We start from the raw sequence: 20,545 nt of genomic DNA, 5'->3' as shown, positions 1-20,545 counted from the left end.
AATGTTTTTTGAATATTTTATTTCGTAATTATCTGTTTCTTTAAATTTAGAAAATTTATTTGAAGTTCTAAATTATTTAAAGTACAAAAACAAAATGGAACTGAAAAGAAAAATAAAAAAACTAAACCAAAAAGAACAGGCACCCACGCATGGGCCGACCCAAACTGGTGTGCTGCATCTTCTTGCAATGCCCAAAGCGTAATATAGGAGGTGCCTACATGGGCCGGCCCAGTCCAGAGATTTTCCTGTTTGAAACGTTTTTTTTGACTTATCAGTGGCATTGGTGGGTAATTTTAGTGAACTTTAGGGGCAATTTGAATGACGTACGGTAGAAGCAATATTTGCTTTATTAGTAGGTAAGGTAAGATAAGAAGAGAAGAGAAAAAAAAAAGAAACTTTGCGCAGGGGCTAGGCGGGATTAGTTGCAACTTGCAAGGGCACGCAAGCTAAAGGCCGTTGGCTTCTAGCCCACCAGCCGTGGTCGGGGAGAACGCCGTAGGCCCCACGGGTCAGCGAGAACGGGAAGAAGTGTCGAAAGCGGAAGGGTTTTCGTCGCGAATCGCACCCGCCGCCGTGGTCGCATCGCACGCAAACTTTCGAGTCTCGAGAGAGGCGACGAAGAGAGCGAAGGCGAGGGCGAGGGCGATAGGGCTTGGACGATGGGCGCTGGGGAAGGAGAGGCAGCTGGGAGCAACGAGAAGAGCAGCGGCGTCGCCCGGACGTCCCTGGACGGCCTGCGGGACAAGAACGTGATGCAGCTCAAGAAGCTCAACATGGCGCTCTTCCCCGTCCGCTACAACGACAAATACTACCAGGACGCCATCGCCTCCAAGGACTTCTCCAAGCTCGGTGAGCGCGCTCCCATCCATCTCTTCCAATCTTGTTCTAATCCCTACCTCGCGCCGCCGGGACCGGTTCCCTACCTCTTCCGGTCTTCTATTCTGTTGGGATTGGGATTGGGATTGGGATTGGGATTGTATCTATTTCAGTTCTCGGATCTTGCTACCAGATTGGGGAAGAGACCACCATTACAACTTAGATTTTGGAATGGAGACGTGCAAAGGCGAATGTGGATTTGATCTGTAAAAATAATTTATTTGGCCATAGAAGATCTTGGAGGGTGTGGGTAGGGTATTGTGTTGGGGATGTTTCCCGGATTCGCTGTTATATTGATTCGTCTGCTGGGTTTGGCTGATTCCGTCTATGAGAAAACATGCTTCTGCTGCTGTTGTCTGACTGTTCATTCTTCCTTTATGTGTTTGTAGCTTACTATAGTGATATATGTGTTGGAGCAATCGCTTGTCGCCTGGAGAAGAAGGAAGGAGGGGTGGTCCGTGTTTATATCATGACTCTGGGTGTATTGGCGCCCTACCGTGGTCTTGGCCTTGGTGAGAATTTTCCCTACCTAAATTATTTTTTGTTTATGTGAAGAGATCACCTTGTTGGGCGTGAGATCTAGATATGCCTCACAAGAAAGAGAACGTCTGCATCTCCTTACCTGATTGCTGAAATTGTGAATCAAAATGTAATTGTTGTTTGTTGAATAGTTGTAGGTACTGCATTGCGTTTTATCTTGCAACCTACTTCCTCCGTTCCTAAATATAAGTCTTTTTAGATGTTTCACTAAAAGACTACACACGGATGTATATAGACATACTTTAGAGTGTACATTTACTCATTTTGCTCCTTACGTAGTCTCCTAGTGAAATATCTAAAAAGACTTATATTTAGGAACGGAGGGAGTATCTTTCACTCAAGCAATGAACGATGATTGATCATGCTTCTGCCACCATCTCAATTGGAATCATGTGAGGTCATGGTGCCCAAAGTTTTTAATCTGTCGATATGTCACTGCCATAATGTCAATAATACTGCGGCAGCAATCCTCCAGACCAAGCACATTGACCCTCGCAATAGAAGTTGCTTGTGCGTCCACCATAGGGCTATGGTGTCCAATTGATGAGGCAGGCATCACCTTAAACCGATTTTCAATGCCATATGCTTTCTGAGCAGGCACACACGGGAAGGACAAGCAGGAGCGGGAGGGGAAAAGCAGGGGTGTGGATTTAGCAGTGGGCAGAAAACCTTGGGCCTTCTTCCTTGAATTACGTAGAACGGGCCGCGAAGGAAAAGCTGGCATGGAGAGGGGGACGGGATGAGGTGAGAGTGGAGCAGAAAAATTCTGGTTCTGGCTTGGGGCGGCACCTCCTTGTGCCATCCTGTTTGCAGAGCTTCGGTGCTTCCAGGTCTGTGTGGGTGCGGCATTCCCAGCAGCAGTTATGCTTCTTCTCTTTGAGGCAGCCAGCTTGTCCTCTCCCTCCCCTGAGTCTTCTCCAGCTTGTCCTCTCCCTCCCCTACCTTCTACTACAACTTGTACTCGCTACTCTGTTCTGCTCTCTGTGCCCCCCCCCCCCCACCCCACCCCACCCCATGTGCGTGCACTCTAACAGAGCCTGCGCCATCTAGGAAGGTTACAATCAAAAGGTAATAAGTGCAGGCCCTGGCAGCTGGCAGCCAAATCACAAGACAAGGAGTATTGCAAGCTAGTTAAGAGAGTTTACAACACAGAGAATAGCTGGCCGTAGGTCAGCTTTTGCTCTATCGGTTAATAAACCAAAACAAAGTCAACCTTGAATCTGCTCCTCCAAGAATCAACTGATCGTACTAGGTTTCTGAAAAGTTTTGTTGCTTACGTAGCATGTTTTGTTGCATTTTGACATTTGAGTATGCATTGGGTTAGTCTTATTCCCATGGGAACATTAAGGAAGCACTGTGCTAGTAAATTGGTTGTAATGGGTGATTTAACTTGCTGTCAGAGCAGGTTAGGGTGTGTCTATGAAGTCGCCTTGCCATACGCCTTAATAAGTGTTATAAAGTTATGAAGGGGGTGGGTCGCCACAAAATGCATTACACATTTAAACTTCGGTGGTGTTGAGGATTGTTTGTAGTGATTGTGCCATATGTGCTCATGAAATTAAAGTGCAATAATACTCTTACCATGGTATGTCCTCTAGGATATGGTATGTCCTTTTGTGATGTCTAAATGCTAAACTTCTTGTTCTAAAATACCTCATGGAAATGATTTAAGTATGTACCAATATTATTCTATAAATCTTGCTTATAAATAATCATCATAGCTGTTTATCTAATGCAAGTTTTGAAAGATAACCTGTATCAGCACAGGAAAACCAGTGAAAAATAATAGGCCGGCAATGTTGCCACTCATTCTTACTTTAGTCCATGTTAAGTTGTTTACACATGTGCACGCTAGATTGCTCTTTTGTATCCAGGTGAAATACCTGTGACCTCTAAGTCCAGTAAGAATAATGTTATAGATCATCGTGCAATAAAACATCATGGGCTGCCACGTCATACTTTCTTTGAGCAATCGCTGCCCTGTCATGCTTCTTTTAGATCACCACCCCATTGGTTGTACTATCAGATGATAGTAAGTTAGTACACCCATTCTGCTCCCAGTGACCGGGTAGCACATCTGGTTAGCTTAGCAGTTATTCATAACTTGTTGTTTGTTTATAGTTTCATAGTCCTCTAAATGTTAGGCTACACCATTTCCCACACTTGCACTATTGGCTGCTAAGATAGTATCCTGTTGTTAATACGACTGCATTGATGGTAAATGAGAATTTCAGGAGTTCACAGAATTCAATTTTAAATATAATCTGGCCTCATTTCACAGCATATGCTGTCAAGAATTTTGAGCTTGGGGAATGTTCATATGATCTTAGAACTATTGGGAACTTGATGTTTGATAAAAAAAAAGGTTTATCAACTTCTTTGGTACTGCTACTGCTCAAAAGAATGAATGATAGTTGAATGAATATGAAATACTATCAATTTGTTGTAAACTTCTTGGGATTGAAATACACCTTGTATACTTTTGCTCTTTTGGACTACTTTTTACGAACAGAAGAGAACAGAATAAGTTTGTTTTTGGCAACAACAGGAGCTGCTTTTAAGAGGTAGCAATAATATGATCTGTGCTGCCTTAAATTTTTATTTTATTTTATTTTATTTTGACACAGGAACAAAGCTGCTGAACCATGTTTTTGATCTCTGTGTGAAGCGGAACATCTCGGAGATATACTTACACGTTCAGACAAACAACGACGATGCCATTGCTTTCTACAAGAAGTTTGGTTTCGAAATAACAGAGACGATACATAATTACTATACGAACATCACTCCACCAGATTGCTATGTTCTTACCAAATTTATCGTCCAGGCTGCTACAAACAAATGAGCAGACACCGTCCCTGCTCTTGTGACAGAGTTGTGATCTTGTTACAGTTTGTTCTTCATTTTCGTTGAGGTTTAACATTACTTTGAGAACACGAGATTACCTTGGCTGCATCGCTGAGACATCATTTTTACATTGATTGTGTTCTTTATCCCACCTTGCTCCAGTAACTTGAGTGCCTGCCTAAACTACTTATTCTGGATATGTGGTGCGCTGTTTCCAAAAAAAAAAATCTGTATGGTGCAGTTGCCAATTTCAATCTTGCTCCTTTGACCTGTTACTGGAGCAAGGTTGTAGTTACTTGGGTTTCTTTTTTCAATGTTGTAGTTACTTAGGTTTCGAAATCCCAACGTTTGTCTCTCTGCCTGCTCGCTCTGGCATGTGTTACTTTAATTCTGACATAGGTTAGTTTGTGATCAAATCAGTTTTTCGTTCGTGTAAATTTAGCCCTTTTTTATTGAATTGTTTTAAAAATGTTGATTACTTTTGTTGTTACTAAGTTAAATTATATATGGTCTTGCCCGCATCACCACACTGATGGGGCAATTAAGGCCCAAGGACATCACATCAACCCAATGAGAAGTGGCATCGCCTACTGTGGGGATACTTTCTAAATATAAATTCAATCTGAATAAATTTCTATATACAGCATGAATAAATTTGAATATGTACCTTGGATGAACTCAAGACGTTCAAGGTGGCAAGTCCAAGCATTACTGATCATTTGATTTCGTATCAATTAAATTAGATTCTACCATGTGTACTATCTAGAAGTTTTTACTCCCTTTGTTCTTAAATATAAGTCTTTTTAAAGATTTCACAAAGAGACTGCATAGGGAGCAAAATAAATTAATCTATACTTTAAAATATGTCTATATATATCCATATGTAGTCTTTTTGTAGAACCTTTAAATAGACTTATATATCCATATGTAGTCTTTTTGTAGAACCTTTAAATAGACTTATATTTAGGGACGGAGGGAGTAATAATTAAAAACATAGTAAGCCATGTACTTGCCGGACGCAGCTTCAGTGACTTGCTCAAGCTAAGTCTCACTGTAACTTAGCCCCCTCTATCAACCGTTTGATATAGATCCGACGTAACAGATTGATTTAAATTCTAAACAATTTTTTTATAAGTGTTAAAAAAATCTAATAAATCATAAATATTTCGTTTTGTATTCTGTGAAAATTTCAGTCCATTTGAATGTACCACTTATGAATAAACAATATTTATTTATTTGTCCTTAAAAGGCTATTTAATCACAATCAACACATTCAAATGGACTGAAATTTTCACAGAATACAAAACGAAACATTTATGATTTATTGGAAAAATTTCAGATTTTTTTGAACAATTTTAAAAAAATTATTTAGAATTTGAATCAATCAGGTACGTCGGATCTATATCGGATGGCTGATAGAGGGGGCTAAGTTACAATGAGACTTGGCTTCAGCAAGTCACTGAAGCTGCGTCCGTACTTGCCACATGTATTATCTTTACACACATTTCATTTATTCTACTTCCATGGATGATTGCTCCATTGGAGTTTCTCGTTGTAATAAAGGTGTATCCATTTAAGATTTAGATCTTCCATGCATGCTCTTGCTTCATTAGAGTTTCTTGCTTGAATAAAAATGCATCCATTAGAGTTTCTCGTTGTAATAAAGGTGTATCCATTTATGATTTAGATCTTCCATGCATGCTCTTGCTTCATTAAAGTTTCTCGTTTGAATAAAAGTGCATCCATTTATGTAATTACTTGTGAATTTTTACACAAGATAAAATAATTTTGATCAACCATTTCTTATAGTCCATATATATTTTCGGAGAATTTCAACCAAATGTTGCAACACTATCTTCGCATATTTTATGTAATTTAATCCTTGAGGTTCATACATATAATGTGTTATATATACGTATTGGAGCACTATGCAGCTAAGGTTTTCTTTTTTCAATAGGGTTTGCTATCATTAGTCCGCGACGGCAAGAGGTGGACATGATTGACAAGAGGTGGACATGATTGACGATCAACATTATTTCCTGATTTTGGGTTCAAGAGATAGTCAAAGGACGTGTTTGGTAGCCTGCATTAGGCCCAACCAGGCCCATGAGGATGTTTTTTCCATGTTTGGTTAGCCGTCTCACATCAAAAAGTTGGCCCATACGGAACTTAAAGCACCTCTGGGCCTGCATCCACGGGGACGACCGAATCAACCGTTTTTCAAAGCCAAGACCGAGCGCTGCAACCCGAGGTACATGGGCATGGGTGGTTGCATGCGTGGATGTGGGCTCGAGGCGTCGTGTTATTTCTCGAAGCCGCGACATAAATTACCCTCAGCTTCCTTCCCTCATCGCTTCTCCCACATTCCTCACTCACACCGGCGACGGCAAGCACCGGAGCGACTGACTACAAGGCGATCTTACGCGGCGGTGAGCATTGGATTGACTATCACATTGCCAATGGCGGTAAGGTCTTATCCCTTCTCTCGATTTACTACTTTTGAGTCATGGTAGATTTGATTTACACACACAATTGGAGCATTAGGGAAGGGATTAAACACATCGGCGGTTGGGGATTGGTTGGCGGGAAACACAACCGATGAACCCTAGAATACAACTATGCAGTATTAATGGATTCTAGGGTTCATATGGTCCTTTTTAACAATTTGGGGTAAAACAAACTTACAAGCACCTATCTGAGCCACGACGACCTTGGAGGCGCTTCTAGCGGCATGGAGCATAACTTTCTTCTTGTCTTCGACCGCCTCCTCTGTCGTAGCTTTCTTCTTTTCTTCGACCTCGTCCTCATCGTCTTCATCAAGAACGATGGGTCTTGAAAGATCTCTTGTCATCGTCGCCCTAACCACCATCTGCATCGCATCGTGGTCGTCCTCCGATGTCACCAACGTCTTAGTCCGAAATGCTACAACACGCTGGTCTTGAGGTGTGAAAGGATCAATATAGTTGACTAGAGGGGGGGGGGTGAATAGGCAACTACCAATTTTTAGCTCTTCTTAACAAATTAGGGTTAGCAACAAAAAGGTTCTCTAGAAAGATAAACTAGGTGACCAACCTATATGATGCTAACAACAACTACTAATGCAAGCGAGAAATATACCACAACAATAATAAGGACAAAGTAAAGGTAAGAAATAAGCACAAGTGGAACCGATGCAGACGAGGATGTGTTACCAAAGTTCCTTCCCTTTGACAGGTAGTATGTCTCCCTTGGAGCGGTGCGGAGGCACAATGCACCCCAAGAAGCCACTAGGGCCACCGTATTCTCCTCACGCCCTCACAAAATGCGAGATGCCGTGATTCCACTAGTGGTGCCCTTGAAGGCGGCGACTGGACCTTTACAAACAAGGTTGGGGCAAACTCCACACAAAGCTTGGAGGCTCCCAACAAGACCACGAAGCTTACCACAATGGAATGTGGCTCCGAGATGACCTCGACCGTCTAGGGTGCTCAAACACCCAAGAGCAACAAGATTCACAAGGGATTAGTGGGGGAATCAAATATCTCTTGGTGGAAATGTAGATGAGGGCCTTCTCAACCAATCCTTAGGAAATCAACAAGTTTGATTGGCTAGGGAGGGAGATCGGGCGGAAATGAGCTTTGGAGAAACAATGGAGCTTGGGGAGGTAAGAGGTACACTTCCAGAGAAATAAGACCCCTTTATATAGTGGGGGAAAGAATCCAACCCTTACCCCCACTTACAGCCCGAGCAGAGCGGTACTACCATTGCTAGGAATGGTACTACCGCTGCTAGGAGCGGTACTACCGCACGGTAGGTTCACCAACCATGATAGTAAAAAGTTACTACCATGCCTACCACCGCAGAGGCTGAGGTTGCGAAAGAATTCCGAGGGAGCGGTAGTAAAAAACCACTACCGCCCAGAGAGCGATACTACCGATGTGCCAGCGGTAGTACCACTGGTCCTTTTCCACAGACAGGGAGAAACATGCTGGAGCTCCACTGAAGTAAGGGAAAGGTGGTGCAATAGAAATGTGGACGTGTCGATTCCACCCTAACCTTTCTGAAGCGAACCCCCTCTTAATAGTACGGCTTTCCTACGACTCAAAACCACCAAAGAGAAACGCAGAAAGCAACTGTCTTTGAAAGACTCCGAGGGGCACCGAATCGTCTTGTGCCTAGTCATGAATTATCTGAAATGCTTAATGCACACGATTAGTCTGCACATGCATTGTCGTCAATCACCAAAACCACTTAGGAAGAAATATGCCCTAATAATCTCCCCCTTTTTGGTGGACTGACGACAATACATGATTTTCACTGAAGGATATAAAAATAACGTATGCAAACCCAAAATCTATAATCTAGAGACAAGCTCCCCCTGGATGTGTGCATACTTTAGATAGGAAAAGCACCCCCTAGATTTTATAGATGAGGCATTGCTTGCAACAAACTGAATAAACACTAAGCATGGAAGCAAGGCATAGCATGTGAGCATGAAGATAAGGGCACATAATAATTAGACTCACGAGCTACTAACATACTGGATAATAATGAGACAATAAAGATAGAGGAGTGATAGCATATGTGTCTCACCATGATAGAGTATGACGTCTCCTGGTCTCACACACAAAACAAAACCAACCAAAGTAGCAACGAAAGTTCAACGAACAAAGCGACACAGAAAACGAAGAAACTCGCAAATCCTACACTCTCTCTCTCCTTTTGGCATCAGGACACCAAAAAGGCACAGAGGTCACCTAAGACAGAGGTGGTAGCTCGAAATGTAGAGGAATCAACCATCAGACTCCTCATGAGCCTCCTCATCCGACTCACCCACTGAAGATTCTTCTTTTCCATCCAAGCAACTTCAGGAGTAATGTCTTGCTCACACCCACTGGAGAAGTGCACGTCGAGCTTCCTCGGAATCAGCTTGTCGTGCTGACAGCTCTCCTTCTGAGCAACATGAGTCATATACTGCCCCTTTGCCAGCATGCAAAAAAAATCTGCATTCCGGTCCTGGAGCTTCTTGGCCCAAGATGGCTTGGCAGAGGAAGGCAAATGTGACTCTGGAATGCCCTCATCCTAAGCCGCATCCGAATCCTCATCAGTATCCACGGTGTTAGAGAATATTTCTCCATATGTGGTTTTGGTAATTGATGACAATTCCTATGGACTAATGGTTGCCTTAAGTTATATTTATAGGATTTGTCCATAGGCACTTCTTGAAGTCCATCTGTTGGGTTCAAGGAGTTTATATGATGACCAAGATGGTATTCAATGTATTATCCAAAGAATGGTCATAGAGACACAAGGTTGATCAAGATCGTCAGACAAAGAGTAAATCAAGATGATAAACACACAAAGCGTACAAGATGTACCGAGAGGGATCAAGTGATCCCATGGTATGGTAAGCATTGTCCATTACGTGTTTTGTGTACTAACCCATGGTCTTCGTGAGAGTTCTATGTGGGGGTTAGGTGTGTTTTCATGGGCTTGCGTCAAAAGGAAGATCTCATACAACCCATGAAGGATGACGTCAAGTGGTGATCGTCATCAAGATTGGGGTGTGCAAGTTCAAGTGGATCAACACGAATATATCATGCTTGAAGCTTGCCGTCCATTGTGGTGGCAATGGACTTGTGAAGATATGCTGAAGAGTGGCTCACCCATAGTGAGTATGAGGGAGCAATCAACTAGTCTTCATCAAGACAACGCAATCAAGAAAGGTGGTCCATCTTGAGGAAGCCAAGATCATCATCATCTAGCTCAAGAGGACGAGGTGCAAGGTATAGTTTTGCCCTTGATAGGTTTTCTGTTTTAGGATAGATTGCCGTACTGTCAAGGGGGGGCTCTCAAGTGAGTAGCTTGATTGTATCGTTCGTTGAGAGCTCAAACCATTTGCATCCTTGCATCATACTTCTTGGTTCTTGTTTCGTGTTTCTCTTTGTGAGTTTTAGAGCTTATGGTCATCTTCATGATAAGCTCGAGTTCATCGAAAACGGACTCCATATACATCTTCTATGATGTTTTTGATGTTGGGAGTTTTTTTCGGTCTTATTCGAAGAAGCCTTCTCACCATTTTATTATGGGCCTTTCCTCACTTGCTTCTTATTGATACTTATATCAAGATTGTTTTAGCCCATATCGTTAGCTTTCCAACAAACTTGGTTTCGTTGAATTCGGAGTCCGTATGCGAAAGTTAGAGCAGTTTCAGTATCGAGGGGTAGTACCGCTCCTGGTGCGAGTGGTAGTACCGCCCCCGGAGCTGTAGTACCGCCCCCAGAGCGGTAGTAATTTATTACTACCGCTCCCTAGCGGTAGTACCGCTCTAGGAGTGGTAGTACCGCTCCGGGTGGGCGGTAGTACCGCTTCGGGACTGTAGTACCTCTCTCTGAGCGGTTGTTCTTCGTCGGACTTTTTACGAAGACTTTCTCTAGAGGTAGTACCGCCAGGGCTAGAGGTAGTACCGCCAGGGTCTAGCAGTAGTACTGCCAGGGCTAGCGGTAGTACCGCTGTGCTCGGGCTATAAGTGGGGGTAACGGTCTGATTTCTTCCCCCACTATATAAAGGGGGTCTTCTTCCCCCTTGGACTAATTTATCCGTTGAGCTCGTGCTCTTCCCCCATTGTTGACCTTCTTAGAACTTGCTAACTCTCAATCCGCCAATGATTCTTGCTAGTTCTTGAGGGAAAAGAGAGAGGAGATCTAGATCCACATCTCCACCAATAACTTTCTCCTCTATGTGAGGGGAACCCCTTGGATATAGATCTTGGGAGTTCTTTGTGAGCTCCTTGTTCTTCCTCTCATATTTCTCCATAGATTTTGTTGTTTTGGAGGGATTTGAGTGTGAGGGACTTGACCACATTGTGTGTTCTTGCCATTGCATGAGTTGCATCGGTTTGAGTTCTCCACGGTGATACGTGGAAGTGAAGTTTGAGAAGCCATATTACGTTTTGGTACTTAGTACCCTATAGATTGTTCTTTGTGGATGCTTTGGGGTCCTAGAAGCTTGGTGGTGTCTTGGAGCTCAATCATTGTGGTGTAAAGCTCCGGGCAAGCGTCGGGGTCTCTAATTAGGTTGTGGAGATTGCCGCGAGCAATTTATACGGGTACCGGTGACCGCCCCCAAGGTTTGCCATTTGTACGGGTTCGGTGACCGCCCTCAAGGTTCCTTAGTGGAACCACGACATCTTGCATTGTGCGAGGGCGTGAGGAGATTACGGTGGCCTTAGTGGCATCTTGGGGAGCATTGTGCCTCCACACCGCTCCAACGGAGATTAGCATCCGCAAGGGTGTGAACTTCGGGATACATAATCGTCTCCGCGTGCCTCGGTTATCTCTTACCCGAACCCTTTACTTATGCACTTTACTTTGTGATAGCCATATTGTTTCTTGTCATATATCTTGCTATCACTTAGTTGTTTATCTTGCTTAGCATAAGTTGTTGGTGCACATAGGTGAGCCTAGTTGTTTTAGGTTTTCTGCTTGACATATTAAACGTTAGTTTTATTCCGTATTTGTTCAAGCCTAAATCGTAATTATTTAAAGCGCCTATTCACCCCCCTCTAGGCGACATCCACGTCCTTTCAATTGGTATCAGAGCTAGGTCTCTCTTTATTAGGTTTAACCACCTAGAGAGTAAGGATGTCGACTAGGGGTTTAGGGTTCACTAACACTCTTAGTTTTGATGGCACAAATTTTGATGTTTGGGTAATTCGCATGCTTAATCACTTTCGGGTCTTGGATCCAAATTTAGAGCGAATTGTAGATATGAGTTTTTCTCCTCCAAAGGATTCTCAAAATATATCTTTAGAGGATGAGAAAAACTCTTATCTCAATGCTCAAGCTTCTAATGTGCTTTTTGATGCTTTGAGCAATGTATTTTTATTTCAACTCATGCCATTCCGGGATGCTCATGAGTTGTGGACAAAGCTTCAAGATAAATATGGTATGTCCAAGATTTGTGGGAATGATTGTTCTCCCTCCACCTCCGGTCGTGTGGTCTTCTCAACTTCATCTACTTCACCTACATGTGGATTGCCACAAGGTAATGATATGGTGAGTAGTGGAGATCATTGCAATGATGATAGTGGGCTTATTGTTGATGACCCTTCATCACTATATTGTTGCAATGCTTCATCTTTGGGCATTAACACTTCGATCACTCTAAATGTTTTACATGCTTGTGTTGATAGTCCTTGCATATCATGTAAAAACTGCTTGACTAAATCTCATGATGATATGCTTCCTATATCTTGTTGCCATGATAAAAAATGTATATATTTCCTCGAGTTGTTGTGCTAACAATGTAGAGGAAATTCATCACTCCATGGAACAAGATGTGGCCTTGAATGATGCTTCAAGGGATCCTACATCATCATCTATTGTTACCCACTTTTGGCTTATGGCTAAGGCTTCAAAGGTATCTCCTACTTTGAATCCCAATGTATCTCATGATGATGATGTTGATGATAATGAGGATGAGAATAATGATGAAGAGAGTGCTATTATTGCATCCTTAAAAACTAAGGGTGAAATGATTTTTAAATATATTTATAAAAATAAACTTGCTAGTTCCAACTTCTTGGAAATCATGTCTATTGCCACTAAGGGCAAGAAATACATTGAGGAGTTGGAAGCTCATCTCGAGGAGCATGAGGCCACCATTGAGACAATGGAAGGTCATGAGCGTGATTACGCTAACATGATCGCGGAGCTATCTCAAGCTCTTGAAAATGAACAAACCACCAAGGAATCTCTTGAGGAAATCTTTCCTATAGAATTATCTAGCTTAAAGGAATCCCATGATAGAGCTCTCGAGGTGGCTAATGATTTTAGAACTAAAAACGATAAGCTTGAAGTTGCACATGCTAAACTCGTTGAGGACTATGAGCACCTCGAAAATGGCTCAAGGGCTATTAAGAGTTCGCTCATCAAACTCACCGAGTCTCATGCTCAACTTGAAGCTTCATATGCTAAAGAGCTTGACAAGTTGCCTTCTCCTCTTATTGTTAATAATGATGCTTGTGCTACTAACTCTACTTCTTGTGAAGCATCCATTTTAAAGGAGAATGTTGAGCTAAGGGCTCAACTTGAGTTGCTATCTAGCAACTATGGGAAATTGGAAGAAATTCATGTAATGCTCACAAGCTCTCATGATGATCTTCTAGTATCCCATAATGTGCTAAAATTAGCTCATGAGGCTATTACTACCAAGGTAACATCGAGTGAGCCTCATGTGGACATTATCACTACTTCTAGTCAAATAGCTATATTGCCATGTGCTAGTCCTCGTAATTCATCTACTCATAATGTTGCTACATCTTGTGATGAATTACTTTCCATGCCTTGTTGCTCTAACAATGAAGCTTATACTTCCTCTAGTACTTGTGTTGATACTAACCATGTAGAGGAAATCAAAGAGCTCAAGGCCCAAGTCACTTCCTTGAAGAAACACTTGGAAAAGATTCATGAAGGAATGTCCACACTCAGCAATGTCTTGTGTGGGAAAAAGTCCCCAAATGACAAAGATGGACTTGGATTCAACTCCAACAAGAAGAATAAGTCGAAAAGCTTCAAGAAGAAGGGCCAAGAACAAGTCAAGAATTCGTCCAAGATTATTTGCTTCAAGTGCAAAATTGAAGGGCACCATGTTAGATCTTGCCCACTAAAGAAGAAGCACCAAAGTCACAAGCAACAAGGGAAGCGACCACAAGTTCAATCACATACTCAACTACAAGTTGAAGAAAGGCCCCTTCCCAAGAAGACGCAAGCCAACACTCCTCATGTTGAGAAATCAATAGGGAAGAAATTAAAGGGTAGATGTTGCTACTTATGTCGTGAGAAGGGTCATTTCGCTTCTTCTTGCACGAGAGGTAATTTATCCAACCCAATCATTATTGATGATATCTACTCTCTTGGGAAGGATAAGGTTGGCAATGTGTTTGCCAAGTTTGTTGGTACTCAAAGGGGTGTCAAGAAAAGTATCATTTGGTTTGCCAAGCCTATTGTGACTAACCTCTTAGGACCCAACGTGGTTGGGGACCAACAAGCTCAAACTTGATCAATAGGTGAATGTGGAGGACATTGGAGACTTTGATACATAATGAAGAATTAAGGGGTCTTCATCATTCATATTATCTCAAGCCAAGTCATTTGGATTATCGAGTTTCTATCTTATATCCAATGTGCCTCCTTACGGTAACTTGTACTTAAACTGTTTACATTGTTAGTTACTTGTCTCTTTGCATGTTATGGTTTTGTACCTTGCACGTGTTTGTATATGTTGTGCTTCCAACTTGCTTATCTCGAGTAATCCAGTATGTGTATGTTGGTTTGCACATCATGTACATGTGAGTCTTGTATTGTTTTTTGCATCTTGTTTGTATCTTTGTTGGCTCTTGTGAGAGATTAATGGATTATCCCATTGTGGGGGAGTGATGTGCCATTCACACCTCACAATACTATAAATGTGTATACATGGGGAATACCACTTAGTATTGATATTTCAAGATTATCTAGTTTCTATGTGGTATGTCTTACTCATGAGAAATTAAAATTCTATATGGTCCATTAATTATCTCTTGTTGGTTTTAATTTGCCACCTGTTAATATTGTTGGGTTATCACATTATGGGGGAGTAATATGCTATGTGCATATTAGAAGCCTAGAAAATGTGTACATTTGAGATATTGCCACTTAGTGTTGATATTGTGAATTATCTTGTTCCTAGGTGGCATGTTAGCTCTACAAGTGTCATTTGCTTGCGTTTTATGGGTAAAGATGATGTTGGATATATTTGCAATCTACCAATGATTATTATTTCTAAAATACTTCTTGTCCTTGACAATTGGTATTCCCATCATGTGGTAGGAATTGCTAATCGTCTTTACATTGGATTTTTTGTTTCGTTTGTCTTCCTTGCCTGTTGTGGATCTATTTTAACATGTGTAGTGTTTTTATAGATATAGAGAAAGTGATGATCCCATCTTGTGCATTTTGTATTTAAATGCAAATTCTATATAATGAACATCCCTTGGGGGAGCTATCCTATTTTCTTTAGAACACTCTCTTTATTCGCCCATCATAAAATTTTGTGATTCCCATGAAGTGTGTGTTGAAGGGAGGAAAGTCTTGCTCTTTATGATGCTTTGTGCCATCATGAAAATTTGTCGAGGGTTTGGTTTGTTGGAACCTAGCTCTCTTTTGGAAACTAGATACCTCGTGTTTGTTTTCCTTCAATTGGTATCTTGTTTCCTTTTATTTGGCATGTGTTAATGGATATCTCATTCCTTGAGGTATCTTTTCATTGATATCCGTTAAGTGATAGTTTTTCGTTTGGTATCTTATTATCACTTGATACCTTGTCTTTTGGTGTATTATCAACTTTGTGTTGAGTTGATTCTTGAAATCCTTGAGCGTGCATATTTACTATATATAGCTTCTTTTGCTTTCTTTCTTTGTTTGACCCAATATACAGGGGAAACTCCACCTTGTCATAAATTGGCTAAAGTGTGCATGCAGTTCAAATTCATATCTATGTGCACATATGTATGTGGAGTTTGTCCTATGTATTGTTGGTTTTCTAACTCTTTGGTCCCAATGAGCTTGGGCACCATTTTGTTTGTTTTGTTGTTTCAGGAACAATTGGAGATGCATTGGATGCTCGGCTCACCTATAAGGAAGGTGCTGAGACCATGTGATTATTCGAGCCAAGTTAGGATGATCAACGAACAACTATCTACTACATCAATCCAATGTTGTCTCGGTAACAAGTATCTACTTCATGCATTCATTTCTTGCAAAGGCCCAAACCTGTCTTTTCTTTGCCAGGTTGCATCACGACATGAATTTCTTGATTCGTTCTTGTAGTACTTGTTTCCTTTCTCAAAGCATCCGAACGATGATGTCTTATTGCTAGTTGGGATGGATTTGATGTTCGTATGTTGGAAGTTCATATTGTACAATAAGAAAATATTAGGACATGTGCTATGCTTCCAAGCAAAGATCTTATTGATATATTTATGACTTCCTTTTGGATATATTGTTTGTTCCTTCTTTTAACCATTTCATGTGTATATCCTTCTTTGTGGATATATATCATCATGATTGTCTTCTACTTAGAATCTTTTACACATGAGAGAAGTTACATCTCTAATTGATATCCTCTTTTCTTTCACGTCCACCGTTGCATTTCCTTTTTCAGTTTTTGGTGGCTTCGTGAAAGGATTTGTCTTGAGTGCGTATCTTATTTTCCTACATCTTGATGCACTCTTTGGTTGTGAAGATTATTTTTCCTCATGCTTGTCTTGATGAGGGTTTTGCCATTTCGATTGGTATCCCTCCTCTTGACAAGGTTCTTATTTCCTATCTTCACCATGGGTTGTCACAAGCGTTGGTTCTTATTTTGTTTATTAGTAAGCTTGTGAACCCATTTTCTAGTATGTGTGTGTGGGAATGATATGTCTTGCACTTTGTGTCTCATTTCATCAAGACTATGTTGATGAGTAATTCTCATCCTTATCTTAGTCTTCTCAAGTGCTTTGCCATGACTCACACACATTATTTTGGTTGAGCATATTCTTAAGTTGCTTCTTTTACATGTTGCTCAACCATTTGTTTTGTGCAAGTGATATGCTTATTGTCTCATCTATCTTCTTGCATTCGTTGTGTGTTTTTATTAATTTTGGGGGAGCAACGATCCTATTTTGTGCACTTGTATCAAATACAAAAATCTCTTATGAGTGCACAAATCATGGGGAGCTTCTCTAGTTTTGATAAAACACTCTGTTGCCTTTATCATAATATCTTTTATTCATGTGGTTCGAAGGACCATATGATTGTTTGTTCCATCTGGTATCTTTTGCTTGCTTGCCTCTATTTTTGTATGTCATTGTGGCATACGATCCTTTTATTTGCAATCTTTAGGTCCTCTATATAGTTCGTTTTCCTCCAACTTCTTATCATTTTATATATGTATTTATCTACACTCATTTGTTGAGAAGTACACACTTTTTGGAGAACCACCTACTATATTGGCTTTCTAAACTTTTTGTCCATTTTGGCAATCGTTGCCAATGGGGAGAAGTTTAAAGAGTTTAGTTTGGTTATGCTTAGAGGGTTTCGCTTTTATTGCATAAGCATTTACATCTTGTATGCATGCATTATTGCTTTGCATGTGTGTGCTTGGTTATGCTTATTTCCTTATATAAACTCTCTTTAAGTGGTTGTCATCAATTACCAAAATGGGGGAGATTGTTAGAGCATATTTCTCCATATGTGGTTTTGGTAATTGATGACAATTCCTATGGACTAATGGTTGCCATAATTTATATTTATAGGGTTTGTCCATAGGCACTTCTTGAAGTCCATCTGTTGGGTTCAAGGAGTTTATATGATGACCAAGATGATATTCAATGTATTATCCAAAGAATGGTCATAGAGACACAACGTTGATCAAGATCGTCAGACAAAGAGTAAATCAAGATGATCAACACACAAAGCGTACAAGATGTACCGAGAGGGATCAAGTGATCCCATGGAATGGTAAGCATTGTCCATTACGTGTTTTGTGTACTAACCCATGGTCTTCGTGAGAGTTCTATGTGGGGGTTAGGTGTGTTTCCATGGGCTTGCGTCAAAAGGAAGATCTCATACAACCCATGAGGGATGACGTCAAGTGGTGATCGTCATCAAGATTGCGGTGTGCAAATTCAAGTGGATCAACACGAATATATCATGCTTGAAGCTTGCCGTCCATTGTGGTGGCAATGGACTTGTGAAGATATGCTGAAGAGTGGCTCACCCATACTGAGTATGGGGGAGCAATCAACTAGCCTTTATCAAGCCAACGCAATCAAGAAAGGTGGTCCATCTTGGGAAAGCCAAGACCATCATCATCTAGCTCAAGAGGACGAGGTGTAAGGTATAAGTTTGCGCTTGATAGGTTTTCTGTTTTAGGATAGATTATCGTTTTGTCAAGGGGGGCTCTCAAGTGAGTAGCTTGATCGTATCGTTCGTTGAGAGCTCAAATCATTTGCATCCTTGCATCATACTTCTTGGTTCTTGTTTGGTGTTTCTCTTTGTGAGTTTTAGAGCTTATGGTCATCTTCATGACAAGCTCGAATTCATCGAAAACAGAGTCCATATGCATCTTCTATGATGTTTTTTATGTTAGGAGTTTTTACCGGTCTTATTCGAAGAAGCCTTCTCACCATTTTCTTATGGGCCTTTTCTCACTTGCTTCTTATTGATATTTCTATCAATATTGTGTTAGCCCATGTCTTTAGCTTTCCAACAAACTTGGTTTCGTTGAATTCGGAGTCCGTATGCGAAAGTTAGAGCAGTTTTAGTATCCAGCGGTAGTACTGCTCCTAGTGCGAGCGGTAGTACCGCCCCCAGAGCTGTAGTATCGCCCCGGATTGGTAGTAATTTATTACTACCGCTCCCTAGCGGTATTACCGCTCTAGGAGCGGTAGTACCGCTCCGGGTGGGCGGTAGTACCGCTTCGGGACGGTAGTACCTCTCTCTGAGCGGTTGTTCTTCGTCGGACTTTTTGCGAAGACTTTCATTAGAGGTAGTACCGCCAGGGCTAGCGGTAGTACCACTAGGGTCTAGCGGTAGTACCGCCAGGGCCTAGCGGCAATACCTCCAGGGCTAGCGGTAGTACCGCTGTGCTCGGGCTGTAAGTGGGGATAACGGTCTGATTTCTTCCCCACTATATAAAGGGGGTCTTCTTCCCCCTTGGACTAATTTATCCGTTGAGCTCGTGTTCTTCCCCCATTGTTGACCTTCTTAGAGCTTGCTAACTCTCAATCCGGCAATGATTATTGCTAGCTCTTGAGGGAAAAGAGAGAGGAGATCTAGATCCACATGTCCACCAATCACTTTCTCCTCTATGTGAGGGGAACCCCTGGGATCTAGATCTTGGAGTTCTTTGTGAGCTCCTTGTTCTTCCTCTCTTATTTCTCCGTAGCTTTTGTTGTTGTGGAGGGATTTGAGTGTGAGGGACTTGGCCACTTTGTGTGTTCTTGCCATTGCATGAGTTGCATCGGTTTGAGTTCTCCACGGTGATACGTTGAAGTGAATTTTGAGAAGCCATATTACGTTTTGGTACTTAGTACCCTAGAGATTGTTCTTCGTGGATGCTTTGGCGTCCTAGAAGCTTGGTCGTGTCTTGGAGCTCAATCATTATGGTGTAAATCTCCGGGCAAGCGTCGGGGTCTCTAATTAGGTTGTGGAGATTGCCCCAAGCAATTTGTACGGGTACCGGTGACCGCCCCCAAGGTTTGCCATTTGTACGGGTTCGGTGACCGCCCTCAAGGTTCCTTAGTGGAATCACGACATCTTGCATTATGCGAGGGCGTGAGGAGATTACGGTGGCCTTAGTTGCAACTTGGGGAGCAATGTGCCTCCACACCGCTCCAACGGAGATTAGCATCCGCAAGGGTGTGAACTTCGGGATACATCATCGTCTCCGCGTGTCTCGGTTATCTCTTAACGAACCCTTTAGTTATGCACTTTACTTTGTGATAGCCATATTGTTTCTTGTCATATATCTTGCTATCACTTAGTTGTTTATCTTGCTTATCATAAGTTGTTGGTGCACATAGGTGAGCCTAGTTGTTTTAGGTTTTCTGCTTGAGATATTAAACGTTAGTTTTATTCCGTATTTGTCCAAGCCTAAATCGTAATTATTTTAAAGCGCCTATTCACCCCCCTCTAGGCGACATCCACGTCCTTTCAATTGGTATCAGATCTAGGTCTCTCTTTATTAGGTTTAACCACCTAGAGAGTAAGGATGTCGACTAGGGGTTTAGGATTCACTGACACTCTTTGTTTTGATGGCACAAATTTTGATGTTTGGGTAATTCGCATGCTTAATCACTTTCGGATCTTGGATCCAAATTTAGAGAGAATTGTAGATATGGATTTTTCTCCTCCAAAGGATTCTCAAAATATATCTTTAGAGGATGAGAAAAACTCTTATCTCAATGCTCAAGCTTCTAATGTGCTTTTTGATGCTTTGAGCAATGTAGTTATATTTCCACTCATGCCATTCCGGGATGCTCATGAGTTGTGGACAAAGCTTCAAGATAAATATGGTATGTCCAAGATTTGTGGGAATGATTGTTGTCCCTCCACCTCCGGTCGTGTGGTCTTCTAAACTTCATCTACTTCACCTACATGTGGATTGCCACAAGGTAATGATATGGTGAGTAGTGGAAATCATTGCAATGATGATAGTGGGCTTATTGTTGATGACCCTTCATCACTATATTCATTGCAATGCTTCATCTTTGGGC

General features: G+C 41.6%; 1 protein-coding gene across 1 annotated transcript; it reads left to right on the top strand.

The window, feature by feature from the left end:
• Positions 1-500: 500 nt before the first annotated feature.
• On the top strand, positions 501-4,409 carry LOC123443859 (N-alpha-acetyltransferase 50). The gene is made up of 3 exons (XM_045120397.1): positions 501-849; positions 1,266-1,388; positions 4,044-4,409. Exons 1-3 carry the CDS (start codon positions 660-662, stop codon positions 4,259-4,261), a joined length of 531 nt encoding a protein of 176 aa, XP_044976332.1. The 5' UTR covers positions 501-659; the 3' UTR covers positions 4,262-4,409.
• The last annotated feature ends 16,136 nt before the right edge of the window (positions 4,410-20,545 follow it).

The sequence above is a fragment of the Hordeum vulgare genome, chromosome 3H (assembly GCF_904849725.1).
Source record: "Hordeum vulgare subsp. vulgare chromosome 3H, MorexV3_pseudomolecules_assembly, whole genome shotgun sequence".
Lineage (NCBI taxonomy): Eukaryota > Viridiplantae > Streptophyta > Magnoliopsida > Poales > Poaceae > Hordeum > Hordeum vulgare.
Note: the sequence above shows the minus strand (reverse complement) of the source record. Positions and strands in the feature narration are given on the sequence as shown.

What these genes read in the sequence shown, in the direction of transcription:
- LOC123443859 (XM_045120397.1), top strand. Translation starts at nt 660, where the DNA reads ATGGGCGCTGGGGAAGGAGAGGCAGCTGGGAGCAACGAGAAGAGCAGC. An exon ending in CAAGGACTTCTCCAAGCTCG is followed by an intron (nt 850 to 1,265) that starts GTGAGCGCGCTC and finishes ATGTGTTTGTAG; the next exon opens with CTTACTATAGTGATATATGT. An exon ending in CTACCGTGGTCTTGGCCTTG is followed by an intron (nt 1,389 to 4,043) that starts GTGAGAATTTTC and finishes ATTTTGACACAG; the next exon opens with GAACAAAGCTGCTGAACCAT.